General features: G+C 41.4%; 1 protein-coding gene across 6 annotated transcripts in view; it reads left to right on the forward strand.

Moving 5' to 3' along the window:
- The window catches only part of LUC7L (LUC7 like), a 36,681-nt gene that overhangs the window by 8,554 nt on the left and 15,043 nt on the right, over positions 1-13,084 (forward strand). For all 6 annotated transcript variants that reach the window (XM_042922771.1, XM_042922769.1, XM_042922768.1 and 3 more), the window contains one exon: positions 124-222. In XM_042922771.1, the coding sequence (XP_042778705.1) occupies positions 124-222 (99 nt within the window). The remainder of the gene's footprint in view (positions 1-123; positions 223-13,084) is intronic.

Genomic DNA, 13,084 nt, shown 5'->3' on the forward strand with positions numbered 1-13,084 from the left:
TTATTTATTCTAGTTTAGTATTCAAAGAGGTATTGTTTATTTTGGTGACAGTTGAAACACCAGGTCGTGTGCTTTCTACATTGAGTAGATGCTCATGTGTAAATTTTTGTTTCTTTCTTACAGCGCATGGATTTAGGAGAATGTACCAAAATCCACGACTTGGCCCTCCGAGCAGACTATGAGATTGCAAGTAAAGAAAGGGACCTGTTTTTTGAATTAGATGTAAGTTTTTTTTGGTGTTAATTCATCCCTACTGTGAAGAGCCAAATATCAACTAATGAGAATAATGTGAGATTTGTAAGTTATGAAGCAAAATAATTGAAGAGATACTTACTGTGCCACCACTCTCCCTTAGAGTTAGAACATGGCCAGTATCATTTGGTATCCATCTGTATGTCTGCCACCCCGACACTGTTGTGCGTTTCATATCTATCCTTTCCTTTTCAAGGTGTTTTTGATTACGTATTATTATGATTCTTTGAACATTATACTTTTGCCTGTTTTTAAGCTTTAGAAAAATTGTTTCATAATATAGATCCTTGGTAATCTTATTTTTTCATTCAGTATGTCTCTTTTTACCCATTTTGTTGGATATGGTTTATTTTCATTGCTGCTTGACTATTCCCCAAACTCCATTCATTATTCACAGACAGGTTGATTCTAGGTTTTTTTTTGCTGTTACAAACAGTATTATGAGTGTTCTTGAATATCTTTTTTGGTGCACACGTATTAGGATTTATCTAGGGTCTATTCCGAGGAAAGAAATTGCTGGCTTGTAGGGGATGCGTGTGTTGATCCTTGCAGGATAGTTCTGTAATGTCCTTTTTCTGTATGTTGTTTCTATTGTTACTCTGTTGTTGATGAAGCCATGATACCAGTTTATACCCCTTTAGTGTTAAATATTTGCAATTTAGTGGTAATAAAATGGAATTTCGCAACTTTTTAAAAAAATGTTGCCTCCCAAAGGAGCCCTTTTAGATCTTTATTCCTAATTTGTCTGTCCCTTGCCCCTCCATGAAATTTTGTTACCATAGATACCCTGCATATTAGCTTGCGTGCTGTGGTCACTTCCAGGCCACAAACCGTTGTGATATCTGAGATTTTTTTTCATCCCTTAAGCCGTTTTTACCCCTTTCTCCGTTGAGAATGCAGGATTTAGAGTCACTCTATTTAAGTTTTTTCTTTTCTCTAATCATCCATCGCTAGTATGACTAGAGGTCAGTGAAGGGGTTTGATGTAGGGGCCTCTGAGGGGCTCAGTCGGTTGAGCAGCCAACTCTTGGTTTCGGCTCGGGTCATGATCTCACAGTTTTGTGAAATCTAGCCCTGCTTTGGGCTTTGCACTGGCGCCTCCCTTTATCTTTGCCCCTGTCCCACTCATACACTATCTGTCTCTAAATAACTAAAGGGTGGGGTGGCGTTGATGCCATTCACAATGGTTTCTGCGTGAAGACTGGGAAGGGACAGAACTTGGTGTGAGGGAGTCAGGGAAAAACAAAACCCAAGGAAAGGCATTTCCTCCTCACCAAAGGCCATTTTGAAGGATGTATTATAACTTGAGTAAATTCTATTTAATCCAGTAGCTTTTAAAGTGATGAAAATTAACAGTTCTTTTTCAGATTCATTCTTTAGCCACAGCGTGTTCTCAGTGTTGAATCTTGGAATTAACTAAAAATAAAAATGCCTTTAGCAACAGGTCACCTAACAGAAGAGGCTCAGAAAGGGAATTTTTCTGTATTGTGAGTTTCATTCTTCAGTAAACTGCAAATGCTTATGTGAAGAGGCCATTATCTTGGGATGTCAGGTTTCAGAAACTGGTATGTACACCAGTGTCTGTTTGAAATCTCAGTTTCAGCAATGTTTTCTGGATCATAAGTCTCAGCATTTCTGCTAAATCAGAATGTCCACGCATTTTTTAAATGACCTGATGAATTTACAACTACGAAATAGATTAGTAGAAGAACTGGAAACAGACTGAAGCACGTAGTCGTGTAGTGTATTTTGAAGGAGGTGTGTTCCGCCAGTATGGAGAAACTGGATTTGTTTTTAACGAACAGTAAACTATGTACCAACCGGTAGTAAAATACCCAGGTGGATCCCCCCAAAATGGATTTTGTTTTGTCATCTCGGTGCTATAAAGTGTAGAAGCTATAAGAGAAAGATGTGTGCATTTGTGTAAAAACGTACAAATTTAGTGTATCCAAAATACCCATATGTGGGGTTCCTGGCCTGCTCACTTGGAAGAGCATGTGACTGCTGATTTGAGTCATGAGTTTCAGCCCCACGTTGGTTGTAGGGGTTACTAAAAAAAATTGCCTTACATACAATGAGAATAAGCTGGGACAGAATATTTGCAGTGTGGAGGACAACAAGCTAGTTCTATGTAAAATTCATCGTCATTGACTAGAATGGTATTAGTGGCTCAATAGAAAATGGGCAAAGAATGGAAAAGGACATTTCCTAGCGGGCATCTAATCCTGTGGTGGGTGCTCTCCCTCATTCAGAACTGAAGAGATGAAGAATTAAGTAATCCTGATACACCTCGTGGGTAATTCAACATCTGAAGATGTGAAAGCACATCCCAGGATGGCCAGTTCTAAGATCATAGCTCACTGGTAATACTTCCCATACGTACAAAGATAAATTTGTTCTGGAATATTCCTACAGCGTTTATAACTGTAGAAAACGGGAACCAAGTAGACTTCCTCAATAAGGGACTGGCTAAATCATAGTTGCTTTTTAGGATGGAATGAAGTAGAGCTGTGAAAAGAGAATTGAGTTAGTTCACTGTATCACTGAAGTGAATTTATCTGAAAGGTAGATTAAGTGGATAAGCAAAGTGTGATATGATGCTTCCATAGTGTGGTTTTTTTTTTTTTAACGCTGTTGTAAATTGCATACAGTATTTAGTTATTTGTGAGCTCTGTGCCTAATGTGGGGTGTGAACTCATGGCCCTGAGATTAAGAGTTGCATGCTCTACTGACTGAGCCAGCCAGGCACCCCTCCAAAGTGTGTATTTTTTTTTTTTTAACAGGGAAGGGTGGTGTACACTTGTTGACATGTTTAGATGTGCAGAGAGGTTTTTTAGAGATTATGAACACTCTTAACTTGGTTGGAGGGCTAGAGTGGGTCAAGAGACTTTTTTGTGCTATGAGAAAATTTATCACACATAGGAATTTTTCACTGAAAAAGGTAACTACCCCTCCCCCAACTCCTTAAAAATAATTTTTGATTTTACAGGTGGCTCAAATTAAAATGTTTGATAGCCAGGGGATGCCTGGGTGGCTCAGTCGGTTAAGCGTTTGACTCTTGATTTTGGCTCAGGTCACGATCTCATGGTTCGTGGGATCAAGCACTGCATTGGGCTTTGCGCTGACGGTGCGGAGCCTGCTTGGGATTCTCTCCCCCTCTCTCTACCCCTCCCCCATGCACACATGTGTGATTTCTCTCTCTCTCAAAATAAAAAACTTTAAAAAACTATGCTCTTGGGAACATATCTTAGGGATACGTACAAATGTATATGTAAAAGATGCTCATTGCAACTTTTTTTTTTAAAGGGAAAAAAAAGAGGCTGTAATGCAACTATTAATGGAGAACTAGTTATATAAATTGTCACAAAGTGCCTGGGTGGCTTAAGTCCATACAGTGTGCACCTCTTGGTCTCTGGGTTGTTAGTTCAAGCCCCACGTTGGATGTGTGTGTGTGTATTTATTTAATCTACTTATGTATTTATTTTGAGAGAGAGAGAGAGAGAGAGAGAGAGAGAGAGAATCCCAAATGGCTCTGCGCTCTCAGCACAGAGCCTGCCTGACATGGGGCTCGAACCCACAAACTGCGCAATCATGACCTAAGCCGAATCCAAGAGTTGGACGCTTAACTGAGCCACCCAGGCGCCCCACAAAAATAAAATCTTAAAAAAGAAAAAAATAAATATATTGTTCTGTCACACAGTGGACTGTTGTTCTATGAAGCTAAGAAGATACCTCTAGGTGTTAGGGAGAAGAGGGAGATTTTACCTTAAAAGTTTCTGCATTGGTTTTAAGATAATGATGCCCATGCCCCACCTTTTGAGTTTTTAATTTATACATATCAACACTGTTTGGATGTACACGGATTACTCTAAGTAAAGTAGTTAAAAGTGGCCTAACTTTACGATACCAAGCTAAAATAACTTTTTTAAAAATGTTTTTTTCCTTTTGAGGAGCGGGAAGGGCAGAGAGAGGGAGACAGGATCCAAAGTGGGCTCTGCACTTCCAGCAGAGAGCCCGACGTAGGGCTTGAATTCATGAAACTGAAAACTGTGAGGTCATGATCTAAGCCAAAGTCTGATGCTTAACTGACTAAGCCACCCAGGTGCCTGTAAAATGACTTTTTTTTTTTTTTTTTTAACATTTATTCATTTTTGAGAGACAGAGCGTGAGCAAGAGAGGGGCAGAGAGACAGGGAGACACGGAATCCGAAGCAGGCTCTAGGCTCTGAGCTGTCAGCACACAGCCCAATGCAGGGCTCAAACCCACGAGCTGTGAGATCATGACCTGAGCCAAAGTTGGATGCTCAACTTATCCACAGAGGTGCCTCGCCCCTAAAATAACTTCTCATCTCCTTAGTTTTACAGTATAAACTTTTTAGGGAAGATAAAGGCTTTTCTCAGAATATAGATTTGTTAAGTTAATTTGATGAAAACCAATTTTTAAATCTCTTTGGTAGGTAATACATGTTTACTGTGGGAGATTCCAGAAGTCTAAAAGGCTCTGGTGAAAAGTCTCCCCTTTCTGTGACCAGCCATCCAGTAGCTCTCTCTGGAGGTCACTTTGATCTTTTAAAGATAGTTGATTCAAGATGAACAGATAGGTTTATCAGAAAGGCTAGTTGTGGTACTTCTTGTCAGAATTGCAATTTTGAGAAGCAGAACCCCTCAGAAGCTTTTTGGCCAAATATAGTCAGTATGCTAATTCTTGCTGTCCCTGTTCTGCTGCTGCCCTCTGAAGACCTGCTGGTGGTGCTGGCCTCCGAGCCTGCCGTTCGGCCCCTGCACTATCCGAGCCACGGGCCTGGGACCAACAGCTCCCAGGTGCCCATCTTGAGGTTGGTTTCTGGAAAGGCTGCAGTGTGGTGTGGTCATCACTGTTAGGAGATGAATACAGGTTTCATTTTCATAGGTTGTAAACCACCTCTAATCCATGATTTGTTCTGATTTTTCTTTTTTTTTTTTTTTTTCTTTTCTTTTTGAGAGAGAGAGAATGTGTGTGTGCGAGAGTGGGAAACAGGACAGAGGGAGAGAGAATTTTAAGCGCAGAGCCTGATGTGCAGGTCGATCTCACAATCCTGGGATCATGACCTGAGCCAAAATCAAGAGTCACATGCTCAACCAACTCAGCCACCCAGGCACCCTTTATTCTGCTTTTTCTTAGTAACTTATATTTTTGTGTACCTCATCCAGTGTTTTGATAGAATCTCCATGTTGGCAATAATTAGATAGGCCAGCCATTTACCAGAGTCTCTGGAAGTGTCTGAAGCCCACTGTTATTTGCCAGAATTAATGGTGCTGGCAGAGGGGTCAGACTCCCTGCAGTAGGCCTGTTGGGGGACAACTGACCACAAACTCAGAACATGTGTTTTGTTTTAATGTTGAAAAGTTTATCAAATATATTAAAGATAACAGGTGTTTGAGTTCTATTTTAAACGATTTTTGTTATGTAAGGAGAGTGTGTGTGTGTGTGTGTGTGTGTGTGTGTGTGTGTGTGTCTCCCTCTCTTTTTGCCCCTCCCCTGCTCACGCTGTCTCTCCCTCAAAAATAAATAAACCTTAAAAATAATTAAACTAAAGCGGTTAGAGATTTGAGTCACCTCTAAGCAATTTGTAGCAAGTTGTTCTACAAGAACATTGCGTGTGTACGAGAAGATGGAAGGTGTTCATTGCATCATTTTGAATTAGTGGAAAAATGGAGATACCCAAACATGGATGTTTTTGGAGGGGCTAAAGTAGTTGTGTCACAATAAAGTGAAATACTGCACAGTTGTAGATCATAGAAGATACATGATGTGAAGAAGAAAATGGAAACTTACCAAATTGTCCTGTTTGGTGGGAATGAAAATTGTGTTCTTGTATATGCATCTTAATGCAAGTTTTAAAAGTATATCCCAGTTTTTGGGGCGCCTGGGTGGCTCAGTTGGTTGAGCGTCTAACTTCGGCTCAGGTCATGATCTCACAGTCCGTGGGTTCGAGCCCGGTGTAGGGCCCTGTGCAGACAGCTCAGAGCCTGGAGCCTGCTTCTGATTCTGTGTCTCCTTCTCTCTCTGCCCCTCCCCCACTCATGCTCTGTCTCTCAAAAATGGATAAAGTTTAAAAAATTTTTTTTTTAAATAAAAGTATATACCAGTTTTTAAGAAAAAAAATTTTTTTAATGTTTATTTTTGAGATAGAGACAGTGTGAGTGGGGGAGAGGCAGAGAGAGAGGGAGACACAGAATCCAAAGCAGGCTCCAGGCTCTGAGCTGTCAGTACAGCTCAAACTCACAGTGAGATCATGACCTGAGCCGAAATCGGATACTTAACCGACTGAGCCACCCAGACACCCCACCAGATTTTTTTTTAATGTTTATTTTGAAAGAGCAAGCATGTGCACGAGTGGAGGAGGGGCAGAGAGGGAGGGAGAATCCCAAGCAGGCTCTGTTCTGTCAGCACAGAGCCTGACACAGGGCTCGATCCCACGAACCGTGAGATCATGACCTGAACAGAAATCAAGAGTCTGGTGCTTAACCAACTGAACCACCCAGGCATCCCAGTATATACCAGATTCTTAAGTGATTATTTCTTGTGGGAGGAGAGAAGAAAAAATTACATTTTTGGTGTCACATATAGTCATTAGGTCCAGTTAGCTAACACAATAATAGGCAGAAATGAAAATTTAAAACTATTTTTAGGGGCGCCTGGGTGGCTCAGTCGGTTGGGCAGCCGACTTCGGCTCAGGTCATGATCTCACAGTCTGTGAGTTCGAGCCCCGCATCGGGCTCTGTGCTGACAGCTCAGAGCCTGGAGCCTGTTTCGGATTCTGTGTCTCCCTCTCTCTGACCTTCCCTCGTTCATGCTCTGTCTCTTTCTGTCTCAAAAAAATAAATAAACGTTAAAAAAAAATTTTTTTTTTTAAAAAACTATTTTTATCTTGGGGTGCCTCGTTGGCTCAGTTCGTGGAGTGTGCAGCTCAGTCTTGGGGTTGTGGGTTCGAGCCCCACATTGGATATAGAGATTACTTAAGAATAAAATCTTTTTTTTTTTTTTTTTTTTAATAAGTGGGGGGAGGGTAAGAGGGGGAGAGAGACTCTCAAGCAGGCTCCACACTCAGCACAGAGCCTGATGCAGGGCTCTATTCCACCATCCAGGGATCATGACCTGAGTTGAAATCAAGAGTTAGACGCTCACCTGAGTTATCCAGGCCCCCCAAAGATAAAATCTTTTTTTTTTTTTTTTAAGTTTATTTATTTGTTTTGAGAAAGAAAGCACAAGCATCTGTGAGCAGAGGAGGGGCAGAGAGAGAGAAAGCGGGGGGGAGAGAATCCCAAGCAGGCTCCATGCCCAGTCTCACTAACCATGAGATCATGACCTGAGTCAGAATCAGTGGTCAGACACTCAACTGAATGAGCCACCCAGGCATCCCTCAAAACGAAGATCTTAACAAAATGTGTGTGTGTGTGTATTTTTACCTTGTGACTTAGTTTTACAAATCTCCATTCTTAGGAAGTAATTAGAAATATAGGCAGGCATTGGTAAACAAATATGGTAGGATTGTTTATAAGATTGGAAAATTGGACACAGAACTCATGTCATAGACTGCCCTCGAAATTGTATAAAATCTATTTAATGATTTAGAATTGCTGTGATGTCACGAGCAAGACAAAGGTACAAAATTGTGTATAATAGAGAGTTCATCTATAGTTTTTTTTTGGGGGGGGGTGGGGGGGGTTGTTTGATTTGTTTTTTGTTTTTTTGTGGTCTCATTGAACACATACTGCTTAATCAGAGAATTGGTAGATCTGGCTTTTAAAATACAGAGTGTGCCCTCCCCTCCCTGGAGGCAGTCACTTAGTACCACTTTAAAATGCAGGGAAGCAGGGGCACCTGGGTGGCTCAGTTGGTTAATCATTGACTCTTGATTTTGGCTCAGGTCCTGATCCTTGATCTTGAGATCAAGCCCTGCATCAGGCTCCACACTGTCAATTCTCTCTCCCCCTGACTCTCTGCCTCTCAAGTCTCTTATCTGTCAAAATGCAGGGAGGCAAACACTTTAAAAGCAACAACTTGGTTCTTTCGTTTCTTGTTTTGATTTAAATGGTCTCTATACCCTACTTCAGTCGCATGCTCTTCTGGCTAATCTAGCCAGGCGCCTCAAAAGGGACAGCTTGCTGGTTAACTGGCACAAGTTGACCTTGGTGGGTTAGGTTTTTAGCAGACTGTTTCAGAACATTTGCTGGAAGCCTGTGTGTCAAGGGTTGGCTGTGGGTCAGAATTCTGAGGCTCTGCTGGCCAAAAGGAGGTAGTGAGTCCTGCTCATCGAACTTCTAACAGTTTAAAGTTATGATTAAACGGATTATTTCTCTACCAAAAAAAGACAAAGGTTGATTTACCAGGGAATTTTTTTTAAACTTCTGTGGAGAATCTCAAATATCAAAAGTAGATGTAATCATATAATGAATTTTCTTGTACCCATCACTAAGCCTTGGGAATGGTGAGTTCACTGCCAGCTATTTCGTCTTGCCTTAACTTTTCTTCCAAATCTCCCTCCCTCCCCCCACCCCTCTCTCTCTCTCTCTCTCTCTCTCTCTCTCTCTCTGCCCCTCCCTATTCACGCTGTCTCTGTATTTCTCAAAATAAATAAACTTAAAATTTTTTTTTTTTTAATTTTTTTTTCAACGTTTTTTATTTATTTTTGGGACAGAGAGAGACAGAGCATGAACGGGGGAGGGGCAGAGAGAGAGGGAGACACAGAATCGGAAACAGGCTCCGAGCCATCAGCCCAGAGCCTGACGCGGGGCTCGAACTCACGGACCGCGAGATCGTGACCTGGCTGAAGTCGGACGCTTAACCGTCGGCGCCACCCAGGCGCCCCAAAAATTTTTTTTTAAATAATAAAAATTAAAATGTGGTAAGGGAAAGTTCTAAAGATACAGAACTGAACAGAATATTATAATGAAATTTCTGGGTTCTGTCTCCCAGTGCAACTCCTGTGCAACAATTCTTTCAGTGATTATTGATATGAAGATTCCTGTTTCATCTTTTTTCTTTTGTTTCCCCACTGGATTTTTTTAAAAAAAGATTTTATTTATTTTTTTTAATTTTTTTTTTTTTTTTTTTTAGAGAGAGAGAGTGAGTGAGCGAGCAGGGGAGGGGCAGAGAGAGGGAGACAGAATCCCAAGCAGGCTCCGCGCTGTCAGTGTAGAGCCTGATACGGAGCTCAAACTCACAAACAAATTATGACCTGAGCCAAAACCAAGAATCAGACGCTTAACCGCCTGAGCCACCCAGATGCCTGTAAGGTTTTATTTATTTGATTTTATTTATTTTTCTTATTATTTTTTTAATGTTTACTTTTTTAAAAATTTTTTTTAACGTTTTGTTTATTTTTGAGACAGAGACAGAACATGAACGGGGGAGGGGCAGAGAGAGAGGGAGACACAGAATCTGAAGCAGGCTCCAGGCTCTGAGCCATCAGCTCAGAGCCCGACACGGGGCTCGAACTCACGGACCGCGAGATTGTGACCTGAGTCGAAGTCGGACGCTTAACCGACTGAGCCACCCAGGCGCCCCTTTAATGTTTACTTTTGAGAGAGAGAGGGAGAGGGAGAGAGAGAGACAGAGACAGCACAAGTCAGACAGGGGCAGATTCAGAGGGACACACAGAATCAGAAGCAGGCTCCATGCTCTGAGCTGTCAGAACAGACACTAGCACACGGCTCGAACCCACGAATTGCAAGATCATGACCTGAGCCAAAGTTGGACACTATCTGACTGAGCCACACAGGCACACCAAGATTTTATTTTTTAAGTAATATCTACCGCCACCATAGGGGTTGAACCCAGAAGCCTGAGATCAGGAGTTGCACACTCCACCAACTGAGCCAGCCAGGTGCCCCCACTGGATTATTTTATAGTAGCTCCTAGACATGGAATTTCATTTGTAAATACTGCAAGAGTATATCTAGAAGTTGAAGACTTTATTAAAAACAGTCTTTTTAAAAAATAATATACCATTTGATAGTGTTCACATTTCCCAGATTGCTTCAAAAAGGATTCTTTTACAGTTTTATTTGTTTGACTTAGGATTCAGAATAAGGGCTACACATTAGAGTGCTTTGTAAGTCTTTTTACTTCTTTTTGTAAGTCTTTTTAAATCTTTTTGAAGAAATTAATTTTCTTACAGTCTCCTCCTGGACTTTGGTGATTGTATCCTCATGATGTTTTTTTTAACATGTTTTCCCTTATCTTTGAAATTCCTGTACCCTAGGAGTTAGATCTGGAGGCTTGATAATCAGATTTACTTTCTTCTGTGACTGGAGGATTTCAGAGGTAGAGCTTTGCCCTTGCTGTTGTATCACCTCAGCTGACACAGTGATCTGTGGGCTTGGTCATTACAGACACCCTTTATCTCTTGGTCATGAAGGTCCCCTTCAGCCTTTAGCCTGATGCTTGAAGCACAGTTGAGGATAGTTGCCTAGATCAGTTATTTCACTAAGGTGCAGCATCTCTTAGCAATGTAAAAACATGTAGAACTCTCATAAGGTTCAAAAATTTAAAGTATAGAAGGTACATTGTGAAACCGCTCTCCTGCTCAGTTCTTCAGTCACCTGGTTGCTTCTAGAAGTAACCAGTTAAGTGTTCTGTTTCCTTTAGAGTTTATGTGCATACCTGAGGCAGATAGTATGTCTGTATTCCATTGTTTTTTTTTCTTTTGTTTTGTTTTGTTTTTACACAAATAGGAGTCTACTATACACTTATTGTATCCTTACCCCCTTTTTTTTTGTTCTCCTTGTTAGTGTATCTTTGTATAGAGTTCCTTATTCCTTTTTGTGGCTACGTAGTATTCCAAAGCACGGATATCTACATTATGTGACCAGTCCCCTATTGATGATCATGGTGCTGCATTACACATTGGCATTGTATACATGTATCTGGGGGAGATTTCTACATGCAGAACTGTTGGATCAGAAGGGTATCTTTCATTTTGATGGTGCCATAGTGTTCTCCGGAGGGATGAATGTTCCCACCAGCAGTGTAGAAGAGTTCCATTTTCGCATCTTTGCCAACAGTGAGTGGCCAAATTTTGGGGACTTTGCCAGTCAGAGATATAAAAAGGTATTTATTTGTGGTCCTGATGGGGTTGTTGTAAAAGCAATTCTTTGTGTAGGTATATCCTGCCTAGACCCTCAGCTTGAGCTTGATGGCTGGAGCCTCTGGGAGTTTATCTGGGAGAAGGCGCCTCCCCATCCTCACCACAGGCTCCCAGCCTACCACAGCCTCAGCCTGACATGCCAGGGCCAGGCCTTGACTTCTTGAAAGTGTTTTATTCAGAAATTTCCTAGGAAAAGGGTATATAATATGTTTGCTACTAGGTCATCTCTATAAAATTTCTCAACTTGAACACTGGCAAATCGCAATATTAACATATTCGCCGATGAAAAAGTTACAGAGCAACACTTTCCTTTAGCATACGTATATTGAAAAAACAAAAAATTTTATTTTTTAAATTCAGTAGAGATCATTTTTTCCCCAGATTGTTTCCTATTTAAAAAAAATTTTTTTTTAAGTTTATTTATTTTGAGAGGGATAGTGTATGCATGCAAGTGGGAGAGGGGCAGGGGAGGGCCAGAGGGAGAGGGACGAAGAATCCCAGGGAGCCTCCACACTACCGATGCAAAGCCTGACACAGGGCTCCATCTCACGACTTCAAGACCACGACCTGAGCCGACCTCAGGAGTCGGATGCTTAACTGACTGAGCCACCCAGGCGCCTTTGTCTTGCTTGTTGATGTTTTACTTCACAGGTTTCCAAAAACTACACACCATATCAACTAAATTTCCAAGCTATCTTTAATATCCCATAGGAGACCAGTTGTGATTATACCTACTTTTTCTAGCTACAGATGACAGTATAACAGTTGTATTTGCTAAGTCAGATATTCTGGATTAGAATCCCTTTGTGACCTTGGGCAAGTTCTTTTAACTTTTTCTATTCATCTGTGAACTGGGCTGGTACTGACCGCCTCACAGTTGTGCAGATTGGGTGTAAGGACTTTGGAGCCAAGCCACAAGGGTTCTTGCACCCTGATGCCATTACCTAGTAGTTTGGAAACTGTACCTCACTTTTTTCACCTGGGAAATGGAGACTTTCAGAGTTTCTGTGTAGCTCTTTTAAGGCATGTGTGGACATGTCACACAGTACAGGGGCACGTGTGTGCTGTGACCTGTCTCCTTGATGGCACATGCTTGTTTCTGGCCACTGTCATTTCTGCTGGGCTGGGAGCAGCACCAGACGGTCCTGCGTGTGGAGGAATAGCCTTCAGCAGCAGTGAGACTTATGTGCCAATTGTACAGCAGCCCTGTGCTCAGGTACCCTCAGTAGTTCATATTTCCTCGTACCATTCCTAAGCCACAGAGGTTGGGTCACGTTCTGGTCAATGGTGGGCTGTGATTAGGACTTAATTTTTAGACTTGGGTACCTTTTTTTTTTTTTTTTTTTTTTTTAAGAAAAATTATTTAAACCTCCTCTTTGATATATTTTAGGAATCAATCTGAATTTGACAAGCACTTTGAAGAGAAGAAGCAGTAGAACAAAGCATCGTCTTTTAAAGAATGTGGCAGTTAAAGGATGTCTCTGTGGTCTGCCTATTTTGGGTTGTGAGGTTTCCTATTTAGTTTTTAGCTCATCAGATGTCTGAGTCTGTAGCTAATTGAGGTTCTGCTGAAGATGCAGTTGGTTGCTTTAATTGGTAACGCCTTGGCAGGGTTATTAGATGTCTCTTGCCCACTTGACCCCTGATGTGTAGATTCGTGGGTCTGTTTCAGGGGAGATTGCTCTTTTTGGGTATATAACGG

This window comes from Panthera leo, chromosome E3, assembly GCF_018350215.1.
Source record: "Panthera leo isolate Ple1 chromosome E3, P.leo_Ple1_pat1.1, whole genome shotgun sequence".
Classification (NCBI taxonomy): domain Eukaryota; kingdom Metazoa; phylum Chordata; class Mammalia; order Carnivora; family Felidae; genus Panthera; species Panthera leo.